The 22,856-nt window shown below is 38.6% G+C and overlaps 1 protein-coding gene across 5 annotated transcripts in view; it reads right to left on the bottom strand.

The window, feature by feature from the left end:
- Positions 1-22,856, bottom strand: part of GAK (cyclin G associated kinase) — a 140,848-nt gene that overhangs the window by 78,874 nt on the left and 39,118 nt on the right. For all 5 annotated transcript variants that reach the window (XM_072619743.1, XM_072619746.1, XM_072619744.1 and 2 more), the window contains 3 exons: positions 22,546-22,658; positions 6,403-6,514; positions 1,465-1,588 (listed from right to left, as the gene is read on the bottom strand). In XM_072619743.1, the coding sequence (XP_072475844.1) occupies positions 1,465-1,588; positions 6,403-6,514; positions 22,546-22,658 (349 nt within the window). The remainder of the gene's footprint in view (positions 1-1,464; positions 1,589-6,402; positions 6,515-22,545; positions 22,659-22,856) is intronic.

A 22,856-nucleotide genomic window follows, 5' to 3' on the forward strand; every position in this document is an offset into this window, starting at 1 on the left:
TCATATACAACAGCATAACAAAACTTTTAATAAGCAGTGAAATGTGTGAAACATTATTAACCTCCATTTTTGTTTACCAAAGTCATCTCAAAACTCAAACACACTCAACCCAGAGACTAGAAGGCCAACCGAGCTGAAGCTACTCTGGGGAGAGGCTTGGTCAAAGGCTCCTCCAAGTTCTTGCTCCACTAAATTGTGTAGATTCACAGATCAGGCTGGGTAGCCCCCTTCCTTGATTCTATTTCTAGAAGAAGCATGATGGAGCAGAAAGAGCACTAAGGTTGAAGTGAGAAAGCTGAGGCCTGAATCCTTGCTCTAACACTTAGAAGCTGAGGACACCCAGCCACTCTCTTGTCCACTCTAAGCCTAACTTTCAACATATCCGCAATTTGTGAATGATCATGTTGATATGATCTGGACCCCAGAGTCATTGCAGGAAAAACGCTTGGTCGAAAGTAAAAGGATATCACTAAAACTTAGTATCACCATGCAGGTGTGGGGAGAGTCAATAATAATTCTCATTTCTGTGGCACTGTAAGATTTACAAATGCTTTGTAACAAAAACTCTGGTACAGTCATGATGTGAGTACTCATTTGACAGATGAAGAAACTGAAGCTCAAAAAATGTATGTCATTTGTCCAGGATCACAGAGCCCCTGAGGGCTCTGTTGGAGGCAGAAATCAGAACCAAGTTTGCAGACTCCTAGGCCTCAACTTTCTCTACTACATTCGGCTGCCTTTGAAGAGCATCAGGGCTAAGGTGCTCTAGTCATTGAGTGTTCAAATTCTCTCGTGCTTAATATTGAGAGGAGAAAGGAAAAACAAAAGGTAGTGAAGGAATAAGTAAGAAAGGCAGAGCAGAGTATAAAATTCTTAGCTAAAGTGAAGGATTCATAAAATCTCCAGGTTTTAGCTCTTATCTTCCAGCTGTTCCTTTCTCAGTACCTCCCCCGACCCTATCATGTGTCCTCCTTCCCCCAATGCACATGTAGACTTTTGCCTCTACAACTGCCACAGATTGAAAGGACTAGCTTACAATGCTGATCCCACGACAGGGGATTGGAATGAAGAAAGGACAAGGTCCTAACATAGATGCTGAAGTAATTTGTGGAAACCAGGGGTTGTGCTAAAGCAGTAGAACTCAGCTGGGGAAAAAAATTACATCTTTATTTTCTAGACTAACCACTAATTGGAAATTTAGCATTTTCTTCAAATACTATTATTTCTTTAAGCTTGATCCTAAGAAAGGGTCCATCCATAAATTTCACCAGGCTGCCAAAGGGGTTCATTACACAAAAGACAATCCCGACCCTAGAATGTCAGACTAAAATTCAAAATATGCTACAAACAGGTATGAAGCCATAAACAAACAATCAGTATTTCAGAGTTACTTTCATTAATTATCAACTTATATTTTATGTAGCTTGACTGTCTTAATTTCAGTGGTTTTACTAGCATACTTACTTAGCAACAGACTGGATAACTTTGGAAGAAGTATCTTTGATATTAGTAAAAAATCGTTCTGTTCCTCCTCTAAGTATGTCAAAGAAACCACTATAGGTCTGATCACATTCTGCAACTGTCATGCCTAAAAGCAAAGAAGATAACACAGCATATAATTATGAGAAGCACAATCCTATCCCAAATGACAAGTACAGCAGGGGTAGAGGCAGCATGGTGTGCTGACAGCTGGAAAAGATGTAACATAGTGACTACTTTTCCAGTATTAAATCTCACTTGCACCCAATTATAAATCTTACATGATCAAAATGGATTTTTTTATGTATGTGAGCATTTTGGTACAAACATTCATTGTTGTTATTGATCTCTATCTCCTTTTATCAGTGTCCTTTTTTCTGATACAAGGAATGCCTAAAAAGAATTACTGAGTCTATGATCTTGCTTTATGCTTTGACATAGAGGAATTACTGTCCTCTTAAAAGTTTTACTGCATTCATTTATGGAACATATCAGAGACTGGTGCCTTTTTTGCAGCCTTGTTTCTTAATATTTAATCTATGTGGGCTGTCCACTACGACTTAAGGTACTTTAAATTTTGACAGATAATCATCTATGTCTTTTAGACTCAGAAACGTATCAGCACAGAGCTACATGCAATAAACTAATCTTTTTTTCTTTTGTACTTATAATTTGCTTTCTCATTTCCAATTCTGAATTTACCTTTTTATAAGATTTGCTAGCTTTATAAGATAACTTATCAATTTTATTCTTACAAGGAGAGCAATTTTGGAAGTTCACAACCTGAATTTATTTTATCCTTAAAAGGAAAAGCAAGCAGTATAGATAATGGAAATTCAGTTTGTGTTCACTCTTTTTCTGTACCACTTTATGTATGGAAATGCTCATCTTTGTTTTTTTAAGGTCAGAATAAAAAGTGAACTTTTTTAAAATTAAGAACAATTCTTAGATTTATCATTTCAATTATACTACAGGAATATGATCTCAATTATTTCTCTTCTGTATCTGTTGGTTTATGCTTGTGTTTCTTCATAAGGTTTTTAGGTACTGGTTCTACTTGTGAAATTTATCTTTCTTATTGATACAGGCCACAGAGATATGTATTTGGCCGCAGCACTGTTCTGAATGCACACAGATTTTGATGAGTATATTTTTTTCATTATCTTTGATGTGACATTGTTTTTATAATTTTTACTTCCACCTTATAAGCTTAAAATGTCTATGGGGAACTATATATTTTAGGTACAGAGTCACAATTTATTAATTTTAACGTATTATGGTCTGCAAATGTCACCTACAGAACCTCTAGTTTTGTTTAGACATCTAGATCTTTTTTGTGACTTAGCACTTTTTCAGTTTGTGTATAATATATCCAAAAATTAAAGTTCTAGAGCAGGAAAAGATCTTAGAGGCCATCTACTCCAATTTCCTTATTTATGCAAATGAGGGAAATTAGGCTTAAGAGATCAAGTGACTTGCTCAAGTTCACATAATTTGTTTTCTGCAAACCTGAGGACTGATTATAGGAGTGTTTTTTTTCTTTTTTTTCTTTTCCTACTAGGAGGAAATGAGAGGGGATAAAAATAAATGCTGGACAATTATTTAAAATACTTTTTTTTAACACGCATGGTAAATTATACATGAGTTGGAAAGTTGCACCAGGTAACCATCTGACGGATCATTTTCTATAACCTAATGCTGACTTATTTATTTGACATCAACAGTTTATGGAGAACTAATAACAAAAGGTTTACTACACAGAAATTTAATAGCATTTCAGAGACTCTTTATCACATGGAAGTAAAAATTGGTTTTTCCACCAAAGATAGTATCTGGCTAACATTAGCTTGATCACTTATCTGGTTTCCAAAAATCAAAACCATATTCAAAGAAAAGGCAATCTGGCATAATGGAACAAGTAATGGATTTGAAGAGACAAGAAGGCTTGACTTGAAGTCAAGGAATTCCGCAGATATAGTATTGCTAACTTCACCAAGGTATATGACAAAATCTCTCATGATCTTCTCATGGAAATATATATTAGCTGGAAAGTTGCAACAGGTAATCTCTAAGGCTTCTATCAACTCAGAATCTATAACTTAATGTTGGCTTATTTCTTTTTCAATGGCATTGTTCATGCAGACTTAATACCAAAAGGTTTAGTATGTAGGAATTTAGCAGTTACAGAGATTCAAAATTGGCTGAAGCATTAGACCAAAACTGAAATTACACCAAAAAAAAATGATCTAGTAGAATACTCAAGAGGACTTTTCCTTGGCCTTGAACTTTTCAATATTTTTAATCACAGATGGGATACTTATCAAATCTGGAGATGACATAAAGCTGAAATGAATTAACAAGTTAGACTGCAGAGTCAAAATCTGAAAGATGTGAAAATTCAAAATCATAAACAGAATCTTTATTAAGATGAACTATAACACAGAAAAAGGTAAAATCATAAACTAGTATTAAAGAAATTCAGTTACACAAGAATAGGAGGTGTGTTGACTAATTAATCTGTATGAAAAAGATTTTGTACCTTTAGTGGACAGCAAACGCAACCTGAGTCAATACCAGGGCAAAAAGTTCAACTCCAGATACCCCATTTAAAGAAGGAAAGTTAAACTGAAGCTTGACCATGAGGGCAGTCAGGATGATGAAAGGGCTGCAGCCCATGGGGTACAAGGAACGGCTGGAGTAACTGATGATATCTAATGTGAAGAGACAGTTTAGGGACATCATAGTTATCTTGAAGTCAAATGAAGGGCTGTTATGTGAAGTAGGGTTAGATTTGTTCTGTGGCTCCATAAAGCAAAACCAAGAGAAATGAATGGAAGTGCCAAAGAGCAGATACAGGCTTGCTGTAAAGAAAAGCTAAATGTCAATTACACCTGTTCAAAAATAAAATAGGCAACCATAGAAGGTAGTAAATGTCCCATTAATATGTTTTTTATATATACATACATACATACACACACACACACGTTGCAAAGGCTTGTTTTATTTTTAATTCTGTTATAAAGGGAAAAACATTTGGATTTATAAGCGCCAATATGTTTCTTTAAAAAAATTACTGTCTATTCACACCTATACTCTTATGCTCATGATCAAGATCAGGTACAAGTGAGACATGTCTTAGCCAAGTAGAGACTGCGTATAATGAAGCTGAGGAAGGGAACAGCAGTAAAGTTTCCTGACAGGCCAGGCTTTCCACCTGCATGTCTATGACCATTCATGACAAAGGTGAAGAGTAGAACTGATTTCAGTCCTTCACCAAAGCTCTGCAGTCAGCAGTAAAATGCCAAATTAGAATATACTGCTCTTTAAGTCACTGAACTTTCTATTTATTATTTTGTATTCAAAGCATCTTATATTTCATATAAAATGTCTTTCTGCAGTATTTACAAACAAAAATCTAAATATTAACAATAAAAAATCCTCCTAAATAGCTTTACCACTGGAAATCAATGTTCACACTGAGAGACAGAGAGACTGAGGTGGAAATTACCATGTGTGACACAAGCATGGGGCAAAGACTACAGTAACCAAAACAAATAATAATGACCACATTTTTCTCAGAAAAAAGATGAGAATAAATACATGTGGTTCACTAAAATATGTGTGCATATAAATATAAATAAATAAATATATATGTATATATATATATATATATATATATATATATGCATGCTATTGCATATATGTATATATATATATATATATATATATATATATATATATGCATGCTATTGCAATAATCCAGGTTGATGGATGTCAGACGAGAGAAGGAGACATTTTCCAAAGATGTTATGAAGGTAAAAATGACAGGCCTTGCCTGACACTATTCTCATCAGTGAGATAGTATTAATCAAGGCTATAGAGGAGGTGAATTATGTGCTTTAAACAAAATGATGAATGAAAAGTGAGAGAGAAGAAGCAGACTCCCGAATAATGGACACTCTGACAAGAACTATCAAAGTCCAAGTGAATGTGAGCTTTAAAAGATCTCAGCTCAGTGTCATTCCCAAATGTAGGTCAAGGGAAGCTCTGATCCTGGTATTAAGAATTACAAGAGCTCAGTTTGGTGTAATTAATGTGATTAGGACCACACTAGGTCATGGTCTGCAATAAAAATTCCAGAGCAAGAAGATAATGGCACCTTAGTCTACTGAAAAATATTTTATGAGAATAACTATGCTCTTAATTCAGTTACTCATTCAACAAACATGAGGATATCATCCTCACTGTAAGAACTGTGGGAATACCATACTCTTAATTAAGTCATTAGAAAGCTACAACAATCCCATTTTCATGCTAATTAACAATATGAAAAAGTAAGTGCTGCCATGCTGGACCTGAGGTCAGGAAGACTTGAGTTCAAACCTGGCCTCAGACACCTGGATAGCTGTGTGAATCTGTGCAAGTCATTTAACCCAGGTCTAACTCAAACGAGGTATCCTCTCTGTAAAATGGGGATAATAACAGCACCTACCACCCAGGATTCTTGTGAGGAACAAGTGAGAAAATATTTGTGAAGCGTGTAGACCAAGTACTGGCATACAGTAGGCACTGTAAAATTGTTACCTATTATTATTATTAACTTATACTGTCAAGAAAGAATGTGTTAAGCAAAGGTATATTTTAGCATAGCCCTGTCCCACAGATTCCTGTTTAAAACTGAGAGGATCTTCTGCACTGAAAGCATACTTAAGTATAAAAAGTCAGATGTTAACAGAGAAAACCAACATCAAAATGAAAATGACTGAATATTACTCAAAAGAGTATCAAGCCAAATGTTATCAAATTTGGCTTACTAGAGAATTCCCCGCTTACAACAAGAAAACTCCGTACAACAAAGTCAGTATTTAGAACATGCTACGGATGGAAAGAAGGCAGATTCAGAGTTTTAACATGAACACATACCTCCACTGTACACACTGCTGAGCTGCCCCACGGCCTTAGTACTTTGTGGTAGTGAACTGAGAGAACCTCTAGGCTGCATATTATTTCCATAACCGCCATTGTGTTCCAGAAGCTGTAAAGAGTCAATACTGTCATATTTATCATCATACACTTTCAACGGGTTTTTTTTCATGAATTTTGATGCATGAACAAAAATCAGCCAACAAAAGGTGCTTATAGTACATTTTCCCACACCATAAAGTTGATACCAACAAGATGGGAATAAATGCCATTAGCAAAGTTGACTATAAAGTTAAGCTCTATAAAGTGAATTCTATTTGCCCATTCGTGTGCATTTTGTAGTCAAAAATAGAAATCCCATGGCAAATCAGTTCCCCACAAGAATGGGCTAGTAGCTCTCTGCCCAGCACCAGGAAGTAAGCGTGTAACACCCCCCATGCCCTCGTGCAGCACTAAGCCGACAGGAAGCTCCCAGGTAGTGTTCCTTTGGAGTGTGTTTCCACTCTTCCCTAGGGCCCACCTGTCATTGGCCACATACCTGCCCTGCCAGACTCACTCTACAACACCAACTACATAAAGCTCCCACAAAACTTCACATCTAGTCAACTGTTCTGCTTGATTTCAATATCACCATATTGTGGCTGCTGCAAGGTAAGTCCATCACCTGAGATCTCATTCTGGAGACTGATTCGGCCGTGATCCTCAACCCCACCTCAGCACCCTCAGCTAACTCTCCCCTCTGATGGAAGGACTAGAAAGGAAAGCAATAAACTTTGCCCAAGGCCCCTTTTACACATCCTTTTGTGTGTTGTCTTCCCCATCAAACTGTAAACTCCTTTGAGGGGAGTTCTTTTTCTAAATTGTATCCCCAGTGTACAGCACAGTGCCTGGCCATGGTACGCATTTAATAAGTGTTTGTTGACTGCCAAACTAAGTAATGATTACTTACAATAAAAAAAAAAAATGGGGCTTAGATACAGTACCACACTTTCCAGGTTTGTTCACAATCTAATAACTGCTATGCCCATTCCAGCCTTAACGTTAAGATTTTAAGTTATGTATAATGAGTCTATCAAATCTGTAAATTTGAAACTCTAAATACTTAATTCATCATAAAAGAAGATATATATATATATATATATACATATATAGTGTTATCATACAAATGATACCCTCACTTAAGTTTAAAAGTGCTATAATAATGGCAGTAACAGGAAAAGATAATGCTACCACCTAAAAAAAAAAGAAAAAGAAAAATACGGTTTTCTCAAGTTTCCAAATCTGGAGAGAAGAGTTTTTGCAGACTGAAAATGAGGAATAAGTAGTTCAAAATCATTTGCTTTATAATGAAAATTTTCATCAATAGTTTATATCATTACCCAGGTTTTCAATTAGCCATAGTTTTTTCAAAGGACAGCAAGTTATGTCCCCAAGGGATATTAACAGACAGCTTGGAAACGAAGAAATCAAAACCATTTATAGTCCTATGAAAAAATACTATATATCACTACTGATTAGAGAAATGAAAATTAAAACAACTCTAAGCTGCTACCTCACACCTATCAGATGGGCTAACATGATAGAAAAGGAAAATGATAAATATTGGAGGAAATGCAGGAAAACAGACATGAATTGTGTTGCTGGAGTTGTGAACTGATCCAACCATTCTGGAGAGCAACTTGGAACTATGCTCAAAGGGCTGTAAACTGTGCATAACCTTCTGACCCAGCAATACTAGGTCTGCATCCCAAAACAATTTTCAAAAAAGGAAACAGACCTATATATATAAAAGTCTTTATAGGATTTTTGTGGTGGCAAAAATTGGGGGCAAAAAAATCTTTTTGTGGTGGCAAAGAACTGGAAATTGTGGGGATGCCTATTCACTGGGAAATGGCTGAACAAGTTGTGGTACATAATTACGATGGAATACTATATTGTGCTATAAAAATTGATGAACAGGGTGCATTCAGAAAAAACAGAAAAGACTAATATGAACTGATACAAAGTGAAGTAAGCAAAACCAAGAGGACATAGCACACAGCAACAGCAAAACTGTACAATGATCCACAGTGAACGAACAACTTAGCTATTCTCAGCCATACAATGATTCAAGATAATTCCAAAGGACTTTTGATGAAAAAAGCTATCCACCTCCAGAGAAAGAAATGATGGAGTCTAAATGGAGTCTAAAGTTTTTTAAAACTATATTTTTCTTAGATCTTTTTTGTCTCTGTTTTCTTTTACAATATGACTGTATGGACATACGTTTTGTAAAATTGCACTTGTAAAACCCATATTAAATTATTTGCCTTCTCAGAGAAGGGGAAGAGGAAGAAGGAATTAGGAACTCAAATTTAAAAAAAAAAAAAACTAACAAAAAAAATTTTTGCATGTAATTGGAAAAAAATATTTTAAGTCAAAGGACAAGAAATTACTGTCATATTATCACTACAAACCGCAACCCATCTAGTTTATCATCACACAGATAGTACATTTTCTTGCCCATAAGAAGAAAACAAGTATAACACAGCACGCAAGCAAAGGTATTTTGTTCCAGGATCTTTTCTTCAAAGAATTCTGTGACCTAAAATTTGAAAGGATGCTCCGAGAGCAAGAGTTCCAAACTCATCGGGATTCATACTTGTCTGAAGTTGTCCAAAAGTGAAATGAGCAACCTTATGAAGTAGTGAGTTCTCCATCACCAGAGATTTTCAGGCTAGATGATTACTTGTCTAATATGCTGTTGTGAATAGGTGTCTTCTCAGACATAAGTTGGACTGGTCAGTCACAGATACTTTATGATTAGTTCTATGACTGTCCCACAATCCCTAGAGCAGGAACTCAGCAAGAATTCCAAACTAATACAATTACAAAACACTTGTCACACAAATAAAGTCAGATCTAAATAACTGGAAAAACATCAGCTGCTCGTGGGCAGGCTGACCTAATATAATAAAAATGGCAATTCTACCTAAATTAATTTACTTATTTAGTGCCATACCAATCAAACTACCAGAAAATTATTTTCTAGAGCTAGAAAAAATAATATCAAAATTCATCTGGAAGAACAAAAGGTTCAAAATTTCAAGGGAATTAATGAAAAGAAATATTAGGAGCCATGTCAGATCTCAAATTGTATTATAAAAAGCAAACATCAAAACCGCTTGGTACTGGCAAATAAATAAAGGGGTAGATCAGTGGAATAGGTGAAATACACAAGACAGAGTAGTCAATGATTATAGACCCCAGCTTCTGGGATAAGAACTCACTTTGACAAAAACTGCTGGGAAAGCTAGATAACAGTGTGGCAGAAACTAGGCACAGACCAATGCCTGACACCATAGACTGGAATAAAGTCCAAATGGGTATATGATCTAGTTATAAATGCTGATACTATAAAAAAGAATAGTTTATCTGTCAGATTTATGGAGAATGGAGAAATTTATGACAAAACAAGGGATAGAGAACATGAAGAAATGCAAAATGGATAGTTTTGATTACATTAAATTGAAAAGTTTTTGCACAAGCAAACCCAATGCAACCAAGATTAGGAGGGAAGCAGAAAACTGGGAAAGAATTTTTGCAATGAGTGTCTGTGATAAAGGCCTCATTTCTAAAATATATAGAGAACTGAGTCAAATGTACAAGAATACAAGTCATTCCCCAATTGATAAATGGTCAAAGGATATGAACAGGCAGTTTTCAGAGGAAGAAATTAAAGATATCTATAGTCATATGAAAAAATGCTCTAAATCACTACTGATTAGAGAGATGCAAATCAAAACAACTCTGAGGTACCACATCACACCTATCAGATTGGCTAACATGACAGAACAGGTAGATGATAAATGTTGAAGAAGATGTGGTACAGTTGGAACACTAATTCATTGCTGGTGGAGCTGTGAGTTGATCACCAATCATTCTGGAGAGCAATTTGGAACTATGCCCAAAGGGCTATAAAAATGTGCATATCCTTTGCCCCAGCGATATCACTTTTAGGGCTGTATCCCAAAGAGATCATTAAAAAAGGACGCACATGTACAAAAATTTTTGTATAACAGCTCTTTTTGTGGTCACCAAGAACTGGAAATCAAGAGAATCAATTGGAGAATAGCTGTACAAGTTGTGGTATCTGTCTGTAATGGAATACTATTGTGCTGTAAGAAATGATTAGCAGGCAGATGTCAGAAAAAAACTGGACTTATATGAACTGAAGCTGAGTGAAATGAGCAAAACCAGGAGAACATTATACACACTAACAGTCACAGTGTTCAAGGACTGTTTCTGATGGACTTAGCCCTTCACAGCAATGCAAAGACCTAAAACATTTCCAAAGGACTCGATGCAAAATGCCATACAGATTCAAAAAAAGAACTATATAATCGGAACACAAAATGAAGCAGACTATTTTCTCCTTTGTTATGTTATGTTTTGTTATTTCTCATGGTTTCCCCCTTTCGTTTTAATTCTTTTATGCAAAATGACTAATGTGAAAATATGTTTGATAAGAAAGTATGTATAGAACCCTGATAATGTTTAATATAAAATTTTGGAATAATCTCTTTGTTCTCTCTGAAGTAAACTCAGAGAGTGCCTCTTCCTATGTCAGCAAAAGCCAGCCAAGGCCGACTCTACACTCCTTAAGGAGACCTTTAACCTAAGACACTATATCTTGAATAATAAGACTTTCCTTTGATGAATAATGAGACTTTCCTTTGATGAATCTTATTATCTATAGACACATACTATGTTATGAATAATGGGACTTTCCTTTGATCTATAGACATATACTATGTTATGGCGTATTAATGATAAAGAAAATATAGACATCTTAGATCATAATTTCTATTGAACATTGTTTACCCTTTCCTATGTCAATTATCTGTTTAAGGGAGGAAGCCTACCACTTACTAGTGGTGGGGTTTCTTTCCTTATCACCAAGACATATGCTTACCCAGCTGGAATCCCAAGGCCTGACCAACATTACTTTGTTAATTGTCTTGTCTTACTAAATTTATGATTTGTTCAATTAGGAGAGTTCCCTTCTCACGGCAAAATGTATATAAGCCAGAAGATTTCTGCACTGGGTAGCCAGAAATTTCTGGCTCCATAATGCATTATGTTACCGTTGTCTTTAATAGGGAATTGATCAATTAATTAATTAAATCATAAAATGTATGCATTAGCCTGTTGCCTTTTCTTAATAAAGTTTTCAGGTCAACAACCCATATAAGATTGCATGCCATACTGGGGAAGGAGGGGGTAGGAAGGGGGAGAAAATGTAAAACATATGGAAGTGATTGTTGAAAACTGAAAACAAATAAATTAATAAAAAATTAAAATTAAAAAGGGGGGGGAATTCCAGACTAAAAAAAAAAAAAAGACATGTTGGGATATAATGGATGTTTAGCTAGGGAACAAGAGTTACAAATCTGCCAGAACCAGACTGTATAATCAGCCCAAAAGTGGAAGCCTTGGACATGAGTTGGATGATGCAGAATCAGAGATGAGATCAGACTTGAGTTATCAATACACGGAAAACGATCATATTAATGCTAATATACTTAAGATGTCCGGGAGATAAGAGGTGGACTGGAATCCCCAGAAAATGACAACATTTACATTTAGTAACATGATTCCTGTATGCCTACGTGTGTAGGCATACACACACACACACACACACACACACACACACACTCTCTCTCTCTCAGAGATAAATACACAAGTGTATGCTACTGCTCCAATCTATGATACCATAAACTATCAGAGACCAGTGCTATTTGAAGGACCTATTTTTGTTTGCTGGAGATAAACTGTTAAGGGGCAATAACCATCATTAGCTACAAAAAGCTCAAGAGAAAGAAGGAATAAACAATGATGAGTCAGACATCCTTGGGTCTAGAGTGAACCAAGGAGAGTAATTTGAGGTTCAGGTTAAACTGAACAGAGTATATTTGTGATTTCAGCAAAGGATCTGACAATGCTTCTCATTAAGAGCTGCAGACGGGGCGGAGCCAAGATGGCACAGTAGAAACACACAAATACCCTAGCTCCGAACCCACAGCCCACGAAATATCTGTAGTAAAGAGCTGCCAATAAATTCGGGAGCAGGAGAAGCTACATAACAGCGGAGAGGATAAGATTTCTGTTCCAGAGAGCCTGAAAACCTCTTGCAAAAGGTTCTTCGCGCAGTGGACTGGGAGCCCTGCCGCAGTCGCCTGAGCCGAGGGGAGGAGATCCAAGCGGGGAGCAGATCCGAGCAGGCTTCAGGGACAGAATCTCCAGCAGCCACGCGGGTCCCTCTACTCACAAGTGACAAGGGTCAGTGAGAGGGTCTCTTCCGCGGGTCAAGAGGGGAGTGGGGAGCCCCCATGACTCAGGCCCCCTCGGGAGGCACCAGCGGAGGTGGGAGCAGACCGGGGCTCCCCAAGCAGGCAGGAGCCCAGATCCATTGTTGAAGGTCTCTGCATAAACCCCCTGAAGGAACTGAGCCCATGAGGCAGCCCTGACCCCACCCAGGCAGCTGAACTTGATCTCACACTGAATAGCAGCCCTGCCCCCACCCCAAGCCCTGAGGCTGGGAAGCAGCATTTGAGTCTCACACCCCAAGCGCTGGCTGGGAGGATCTGGAGGTGAGGTGGGTATGAGGAGAATATTCAGAGGTCAAGTCACTGGCTGGGAAAATGCCCAGAAAAGGGAAAAAACCCAAGACTATAGAGTAACCCTATAGAGGGTTACTTTCTTGGTGAGCAGGTTTCTCCTCCCCTCCTTTCTGATGAGGAAGAGCGGTGCTCACCATCAGGGGAAGACACGGAAGTCAGTGCTTCTACATCCCAGCCCACTCAATGGGATCAGACCTGGGAAAACCTCATAAAGAGCTCAAAAAATTTTCAAAATTATGTTAGAGAGGTGGAGGAAAAACTGGGAAGAGCAATAAAAGACTTGCAAGCAAAGTATGAACAACAGATCAGCACCCTGCTAAAGGAGACCCAAAAAAATGCTGAAGAAAGTAACACCTTGAAAAATAGGCTAACTCAACTGGCAAAAGAGGTTCCAAAAGCCAATGAGGAGAAGAATGCTTTCAAAAGCAGAATTAGCCAAATGGAAAAGGAGATTCAAAAGCTCACTGAAGAAAATAGTTCTTTCAAAATTAGAATGGAACAGATGGAGGCTAATGACTTTATGAGAAACCAAGAAATCACAAAACAAAACCAAAAAGAATGAAAAAATGGAAGATAATGTGAAATATCTCAATGGAAAAACAACTGACCTGGAAAATAGATCCAGGAGAGACAAATTAAAAATTATGGGCCTACCTGAAAGCTATGATCAAAAAAAGAGCCTAGAGACATCATCTTTCATGAAATTATCAAGGAAAACTGCCCTGAGATTTTAGAACCAGAGGGCAAAATAAGTATTCAAGGAATCCACAGAACACTGCCTGAAAGAGACCCTAAAAGAGAAACTCCTAGGAACATTGTGGCCAAATTCCAGAATTCCCAGGTCAAGGAGAAAATATTGCAAGCAGCTAGAAAGAAACAATTCAAGTATTGTGGAAATACAATCAGGATAACACAAGATCTAGCAGCTTCCACATTAAGGGATCAAAGGGCATGGAATAGGATATTCCAGAAGTCAAAGGAACTAGGACTAAAACCAAGAATCACCTACCCAGCAAAACTGAGTATAATACTTCAGGGGAAAAATTGGTCTTTCAATGAAATAGAGGACTTTCAAGCATTCTTGATGAAAAGACCAGAGCTGAAAAGAAAATTTGACTTTCAAACACAAGAATGAAGAGAAGCATGAAAAGGTGAACAGCAAAGAGAAGTCATAAGGGACTTTACTAAAGTTGAACTGTTTACATCCCTACATGGAAAGACAATATTAGTAACTCTTGAAACTTTTCAGTATCTGGGTACTGGGTGGGATTACACACACACACATGCACACACACACACTCATAGAGACAGACTGCGCAGAGTGAATTGAATAGGATGGGATCATATCTTAAAAAAAAATGAAATCAAGCAGTGAGAGAGAAATATATGGGAGGAGAAAGGGAGAAATGGAATGGGGCAAATTATCTCCCATAAAAGAGGCAAGCAAAAGATTTTTTTAGTTTGGGGAAAAAGAGGGGAGGTGAGAGAAAAACATGAAGTTTACTCTCATCACATTCCACTAAAGGAAGGAATAAAATGCACACTCATTTTGGTATGAAAACCTATCTTACAATACAGGAAGGTGGGGGACAAGGGGATAAACAGGGTGGGGGGGACGATGGAAGGGAGGGCATGGGGAGGAGGGTACAATTTGAGGTCGACACTGACGGGGAGGGTCAGGATCAAAAGATAGAATAGAAGTAATTGGAGGCAGGATAGGATGGAGGGAAATATAGTTAGTCTTATACAACACGACTATTATGGAAGTCATTTGCAAAACTACACAGATTTGGCCTATATTGAATTGTTTGCCTTCCAAAGGGAGGGGGTGGGGAGGGAGGAAAAGAAGTTGGAACTCAAAGTTTTAGGAATAACTGTCAAGTACTGTTCTTGCCGCTAGGAAATAAGAAATACAGGTAAAGGGGTATAGAAAGTTATTTGGCCCAACAGGACAGAGGAGAGGATGGAGACAAGGGCAGAGAGGAATGATGGAGGAGAGAGCGGAGTGGTGATGGAGGCAATTGGAATGCTCGGTGTTCTGGGGTGGGGGGAGGGGACAAGGGGGGAGAAAATATGGAGCCCAAAAATTCTGTGAAAATGAATGTTAAAAGTGAAATAAATAAATAAATTTAAAAAAAAAAAAAAAAAAAGAGCTGTAGACAAGACAATAACTCAAGTATATAGATCTGGAATGATCAAATGACTGGAACCAAAAAAGTAATCATTAATGATTCAATATCACCTTGAGAAGAGATCTCCAGTGGAGCACCCCAGAGTCTGTTTGTTTCCATGCTACTTAATATTTTTTTTGTAAAATGATATGGATAAGGCATAGAAGGCAAGCATATCACAAAGCTAAAATAGTAAATGACCAGGTTAGGATCCGAAAAGATCTGAATCAAATCAGATGATAATAACTAGCATTTGTACAATACTTTACAGGCAGCTAGTGGTGCAATAGCTAGAGTACTGGGTCTAGAGTCAGAAAGATCTGAATTCAAATAGCCGTGTGAGAATAGGCAAGTCACTTGTCCTCTGCCTCGGTTTCTTCAACTGTAAAATGGGGATAAAAATAGTACCCATTTCACAGGGTTGTCTGTGAGGGATTAAATAAGGATAATATCTGTAAGGATTAAATGAGATAATATTTGTAAAAGTACTTGGTACAAGTGGCTGGCACATAGAATGTGCTACGTAAATGCTTGGTCCTCCTCCCTGACCTTGAAAATTTGCAAAGTGCTTTACCAATATTCTCATTTTATCTTCACAACAACCCTGGGAAGTAAGTGCTATTACTATTCCCATTTTACACTGAAGAAGCTGAAGCAGACACAGGTTAAGTGCCTTGCTCAGTCACATAGCCACTAAGTGTCTGATGCCACATTTGAACTCAGGTCTTCCTAACTCCAGACCCAGCACTACTGGGACACCATTAATCCAACTAGTTGCCAAATCAAATGATAAATGTAAAATCTTACATAAGGATTCAAAAATAAAGTTGACATCAAAATGCAAGTGATGTGGTGAGAGAAGTCAAAGAGCTAGGGGTTCTGCTGGACAGCAAGCTCAATGAGAGCCAGCAGTACCTCATGAGCTGAAACAAGGCTGAATCAAGAGAAGCTCAGCACTGTCCTCAGCCCCAGTCAAACCACATCTGTCGTACTGTACTCTGTTCTGGATACCACATTTTAGGAAGAGCACTACTAAGCTCAACCACAACAAGAAGAGTGGAGGGCATTATGACCATGTGTGGTCACATGTGGATCATATGAAGGAATTGGGGGGATCTGACCCAAATGAGAGAAGTCTTTAGGAGCATGTTAGCTTTGTCAAAGTGTTTAAAGGGTTGTCACATGGAAGACAGATTCCACTTGTTCTGATTGGTCCCAGAGGGCAGAACTAGAAACAATGGATAAAAATTGCAAAAGACGCAGAATTACACAGGCATTAACTCTGCATGTTGACTCCAATCTTTTTGAAAACAGGGAGAATATCATGAATACATAATAAAAATTGAGAAAACAAAATTTTCAGTGGAAATAAGAAAGTGACAATCCAAGAACTTTATTTAAATCTTACTCCGGTCTTTGACTGGGTGTCACCAAAACCTATCAAACTTGTTTCAAATCATTTTCTTCCACAAGTTCATTTTACCAAGTTTATATCAGAAAAATCACACAGATAAGATGTGACATATATTTTACTAGGAGTACTATACTATACTCTCCTCATAACAAAGTAAGCTACTAATTTAAACAAATATCCTATAAAGTACACAGACATTTGATTTTTGTCTTCATAGCTATGGATATGTAGCTGCAAATGCCCCATCTCCAATAACTAATGCCCAAAGCAGAGAATATTAATCACATTGAGAAATTATTTTTCTAGAAACATTTCTTTATCAAATATGTAAAAGATGATGCCTTGATGACTGATTCCGTATTTCCCAATGTCAGAACTGCACAATTACATTTCATCCCAGGAAATCAGACTTGGATGCCATAACATACCTCTGAACACTAAGACAGAAGATTTAAATAATTATCCTTGAGAAAAGAGTTGAGCAACTAATGAAGCTGCTAACTGTTCTTACTCATGAAGTTTATCAGTTAATAACAAATACAAAAAATACTTTCAGTTCATTCCAAAACAAATCACAAAATGGAATCCTAATGTTAAGTTTTCTTTTTGATGATTCTTTGGTTTTTTTAATCTGCATTTCTTGGGCTTTGTTTCTTAGCAATCAAAAAATTACTTGAACAGTTTTGGGGATGTTTCAACACTGTCAACCTTTCAGTGCTCTGGCAGAAAATACAAAGAGACTATAAATTATCCTGCACAAGGCTTATAGCCAAAGATTTTAAAAATCATATTCCAGACAGTCAGAAAAACCAAAATCCAGAGAAATCTACACACAACTCAAGGCCTTCATTAGGGAAAAGCCCTGGCACTGACTGCTACAGTGATTAAAGAATCTTTATCTGATGGAGATGTAGTAAATCCCTAGGCAAAGGGAGTCAGTGATGTTAGCAGCCTGTCTCAGCTACCCAAAACAAGTCAAGAATAGTTTGGAGTCTTGAACCTTCATGAAGTCACACTCAGATCGCATAAAGACAAGATGTCACAGTGGAAGGACTAGTGGAAGTACTAGTGGCCTGGAAGTCAGAACTTGGTTCCTGCCAGGTCCCTCCTCTGCACAAAAGGGAGACTATATGGCAGCCCCTGCCTTGCTGAATCGTAGCAAAGAAAGGAGTCTGTCAATTAAAGTACTACAGAAATGTCACAAGTCCTACATATAGACATTCCAGCACTGCCACTCACAAAGGTGATCCTACAGTGGGGAAAAACACTGGTTTGGAGACGAGACTAGAGTCAGACGCAGCAGTCTATGCTACTTAACAACTGTCTGGCCTCGTCACTTTTCCTTCAGGGGCTTTGTCCTCTTATCTGAAAAATGAGGGAATCCAACTCTATCAGGAGATCTTAACCTGGAGACTCTCCATTGCTTTTAATATTTCCATAACTCTTACTATAACTGGCATTCTTTTATACATTTACCAATATCATCCGGAGTAGGAGACCAAAGGCTTTCAGAGCATGCCAGAGGAGAGCCACAGTGTGCCACAAAAAAGCTAAGAACCCCTAAAGGATCTCTTCAGTCCCTTCCAATTCAGTCCATATTCCAGGGACTCATTAGTCTAAACTTATTTTATTAAGTCTGGCACATGGAACTGAACAAGTAAGGAAAGGGGATGAATGAAGAATCACTAATGAGAATCTGAACCTCAAGGTTCAGTACAATAAACTCAGACTCTCAGAAGAAAAGTATGAGGTAATAACACAGGAATAAGAGGCTGGGAACCAAGGGCAGAGAGCCCCATATGCCTCATTTCCAAACATCAGAGGGCCCCTGAATTCAAACGCTGGGCAGCATAAAGAGATGGAAAGAGAATCAGAACCAAGAGGAAGACCTGTAAACAACTGTAGGGGTTATCACAGATCTTTTCTTCTGATATACCCCCGTAATGATCTTTCCTAGAGATTCTCCTGAGTGGAGTATGTCTCCAGTGAATTAGAAAACAGAGACTAGTAAGAGGAATGGAGGGGAGGGAACAGAAAAGGAAATAAGGATTTATATAGTACTTACTATGTGCCAGGGACTGCGCTAAGTACTTTTACAAATATTACCTCATTTGATTCTCACAATAATCCTGTGAGATGGATGTTATTATTCTCCTCATTTTATTGTTGAGGAAACTGAGGCAGACAGAGGTTAAATGACCTGCCTAGAATTACAAAATTAATAAATGTCCAGAACCAGATCTGAACTCAGGGCTTCCTATCTCCAGGTCAGTGCTCTATCCATTAAGCCACAAGAGAACCAGAAATATTCATGTTTTATCCACACAGGATAGATCACAGTCTGATCAAATGGAACAGCTCCCCAAGAGCCTTGCGAAGAACAAAAGAATACTTATGATGTGTTCTACTCCCACTAGTGCTAATGACACAAAAAAGTGAGGGAACTGGAGAGCTGCCAATCATTCAATCACTTTAGGCCTGGCTCTTCAGAGCTCAGTTGTAGAGGAGTCCTAAAACAGGGGCAGCTCAAGCAGCAAGCCAACCTCCGAGAGGGTCACTCCTCAGATTAAAGGATAACACAAGGGCTTGCTTCAGTCCTCACTAACACCATCACCAAAGTCCACAGGTGAAGGCCTGGCTTGCCCTTGCCCTTAGCACAACCAAACCAAACTCTTACAAAGGGACAAGGGTCAGGTTCCCTTCTACAGTTGCATATGGAACTTTTTAAAGTTAAGGCAACTCGTAAGTCACAAGGGAAAAGAGGCAAATGAGCAGGTAACATGCCTGACTCCATCACTAAAAGGCGCTTTAGGAGCCAAGATGGCGAAGTAGAAAGACACACATACGCTAGCTCCAAACCCACAGCCCATAAAATATACATAAAAAAGAACTTACAACAAATTCTGGAGCAGCAGAAGCCACAGAACAACAGAGCGGACAAGATTTCTGTTCCAGAGGGACCTGAAAACCTGACGCGAAAAGTCCGTCGCCCCTGGTCCTAGAGCCAAGCCCAGCCAGCCCTGCCTTGGCCGCGCAGCACCGAGAGGAGCGGATCCAAGCGGGCTTCAGGGACGGAATCTCCAGCAGCTGTGCGGGTCCCTCCACCCACGGGCCCCAAAGGTTGGTGACAGGGTCTTCTCAGGTTGCTGAGAGGGGAGTAGGGTCCCCCCATAACTCAGGCCCCCCTCAGGAGGCAGCAGCAGACCGGGGCTCCCCAAGCAGGCCAGAGCCCAGATCTACTGCTGCATAAACCCCCTGAGGGAACTGAGCCCATGAGGTGGCCCTGCCCCGACCTGAGCAGCTGAACTTAATCTCACACTGAATAGCAGCCCTGCCCCCACCCAAAGCCCTGAGGCTAGGAAGCAGCATTTGAATCTCAGACCCCAAGCACTGGCTAGGCAGATCTGGAGGCAAGGTGGGGGTGGAAAGAAAACTCAGAAGTCAAGTCACTGGCTGGGAAAATGCCCAGAAAAGGGAATAAAAATAAGACTATAGAAGGTTACTTTCTTGGTGAACACGTATTTCCTCCCTTCCTTTCTGATGAGGAAAAACAATGCTTACCATCAGGGAAAGACACATAAGTCAAGGCTTCTGTATCCCAGCCCACCCAATGGGCTCAGGCCATGGAAGAGCTCAAAAAGGATTTTGAATATCAAGTTAGACAGGTGGAGGAAAAACTGGGAAGAGAAATGAGAGAGATGCAGGTTAAGTATGAAAAGCAGGTCAACACCCTGCTAAAGGAGACCCAAAAAAATGCTGAAGAAAATAACACCTTGAAAAATAGGCTAACTCAACTGGCAAAAGAGGTTCCAAAAGCCAATGAGGAGAAGAATGCTTTCAAAAGCAGAATTAGCCAAATGGAAAAGGAGATTCAAAAGCTCACTGAAGAAAATAGTTCTTTCAAAATTAGAATGGAACAGATGGAGGCCAATGACTTTATGAGAAACCAAGAAATCACAAAACAAAACCAAAAGAATGAAAAAATGGAAGATAATGTGAAATATCTCATTGGAAAAACAACTGACCTGGAAAATAGATCCAGGAGAGACAAATTAAAAATTATGGGCCTACCTGAAAGCTATGATCAAAAAAAGAGCCTAGACATCATCCTTCAAGAAATTATCAAGGAAAACTGCCCTGAGATTTTAGAACCAGAGGGCAAAATAAGTATTCAAGGAATCCACAGAACACTGCCTGAAAGAGATCCTAAAAGAAAAACTCCTAGGAACATTGTGGCCAAATTCCAGAGTGCCCTGGTCAAGGAGAAAATATTGCAAGCAGCTAGAAAGAAACAATTCAAGTACTGTGGAAATACAATCAGGATAACACAAGATCTAGCAGCTTCCACATTAAGGGATCAAAGAGCATGGAATAGGATATTCCAGAAGTCAAAGGAACTAGGACTAAAACCAAGAATCACCTACCCAGCAAAACTGAGTATAATACTTCAGGGGAAAAATTGGTCTTTCAATGAAATAGAGGACTTTCAAGCATTCTTGATGAAAAGACCAGAGCTGAAAAGAAAATTTGACTTTCAAACACAAGAATGAAGAGAAGCATGAAAAGGTGAACAGCAAAGAGAAGTCATAAGGGACTTACTAAAGTTGAACTGTTTACATTCCTACATGGAAAGACAATATTAGTAACTCTTGAAACTTTTCAGTATCTGGGTACTGGGTGGGATTACACACACACACACACACACACGCACACGCACATGTACACACACATAGAGACAGAGTGCATAGAGTGAATTGAAGAGGATGGGATCGTATCTTTAAAAAAATGAAATCAAGCAGTGAGAGAGAAATATATTGGGAGGAGAAAGGGAGAAATGGAATGGGGCAAATTATCTCTCATAAAAGAAGCAAGCAAAAGACTTTTTAGTGGAGGGAAAAAGGGGAGGTGAAAGAAAAACATGAAGTTTACTCTCATCACATTCCACTAAAGGAAGGAATAAAATGCACACTCATTTTAGTATGAAAACCTATCTTACAATACAGGAAAGTGGGGGAGAAGGGGATAAGCAGGGTGGGGGGGATGATGGAAGGGAGGGCATGGGGAGGAGGGAGCAATTTGAGGTCGACACTCATGGAGAGGGACAGGATCAAAAGAGAGAATAGAAGTAATGGGGGACAGGATAGGATGGAGGGAAATATAGTTAGTCTTATATAACACAACTATTATGGAAGTCATTTGCAAAACTACACAGATATGGCCTATATTGAATTGCTTGCCTTCCAAAGGGAAGGGGTGGGGAGGGAGGGAGGAAGAAAAGTTGGAACTCAAAGTTTTAGGAACAACTGTCAAGCACTGTTCTTGCTACTAGGAAACAAGAAATACAGGTAAAGGGGTACAGAAAGTTATTTGGCCCTACGGGACAAAACAGAAGATGGAGACAAGGGCAGAGAGGGATGATAGAAGAGAGGGCAGACTGGTGACAGGGGCAATTAGAATGCTCGGTGTTTTGGGTGGGGGGAGGGGACAAAAGGGGAGAAAATTTTGAACCCAAAATTTTGTGAAAATGAATGATAAAAGTTAAATAAAAAATAAACAAATAAAATAAATAAATAAATAAAAGGCGCTTTAAGTGATCAGTAAGCTTGGGTAATAAGACGTTCACCCCACCCCACAGCACCTCATCATTTCCCAAGTTATGGATGGAACTGTCCTAACCCTCCATCACAGGGCTGGTTTGGTTTTGTTACTGTCTCTCCATTCCCACTCTACTAACTCTAAGGTTAGAAGGCAAGAGTCAAGAATGGGAGAGGCTGACACTGTGCAATAGTGGCCCAGTTGAGGCAGGTGAATTGACATGAAGTTGCATAGACAAGTTTAAGCACCACTTTAAATTTCCATGACCACCAACAAAACCATATAAATCCCTTTCCCTTACCTCTGTGATGGGTGACTTTGGATTCACATTTCTGGCAGCTGCTATCTCCTGCAGCTGATTCACAAGTTCTGTGATTGACAACCTCTCTTCTGGGTTCACCTTCAATGTAGAGCCTTGTAAAACAAGGATGTTTAGTTATATCAGTCTGAAAATGGATCAGAGCAGGTAGACTAAAGCTAGCAATTATTATCAACTCATAAAAGCAAGAGAAAAACCTCCACCTGAACGTGTATTCAGAAGATGGTCTCATAAAGAACAGAATTTTTATTCATTTAAGAGCAATTTAAGTAATATAGATACAGCAATGGCAA

This window comes from Notamacropus eugenii, chromosome 6 (assembly GCF_028372415.1).
Source record: "Notamacropus eugenii isolate mMacEug1 chromosome 6, mMacEug1.pri_v2, whole genome shotgun sequence".
Lineage (NCBI taxonomy): Eukaryota > Metazoa > Chordata > Mammalia > Diprotodontia > Macropodidae > Notamacropus > Notamacropus eugenii.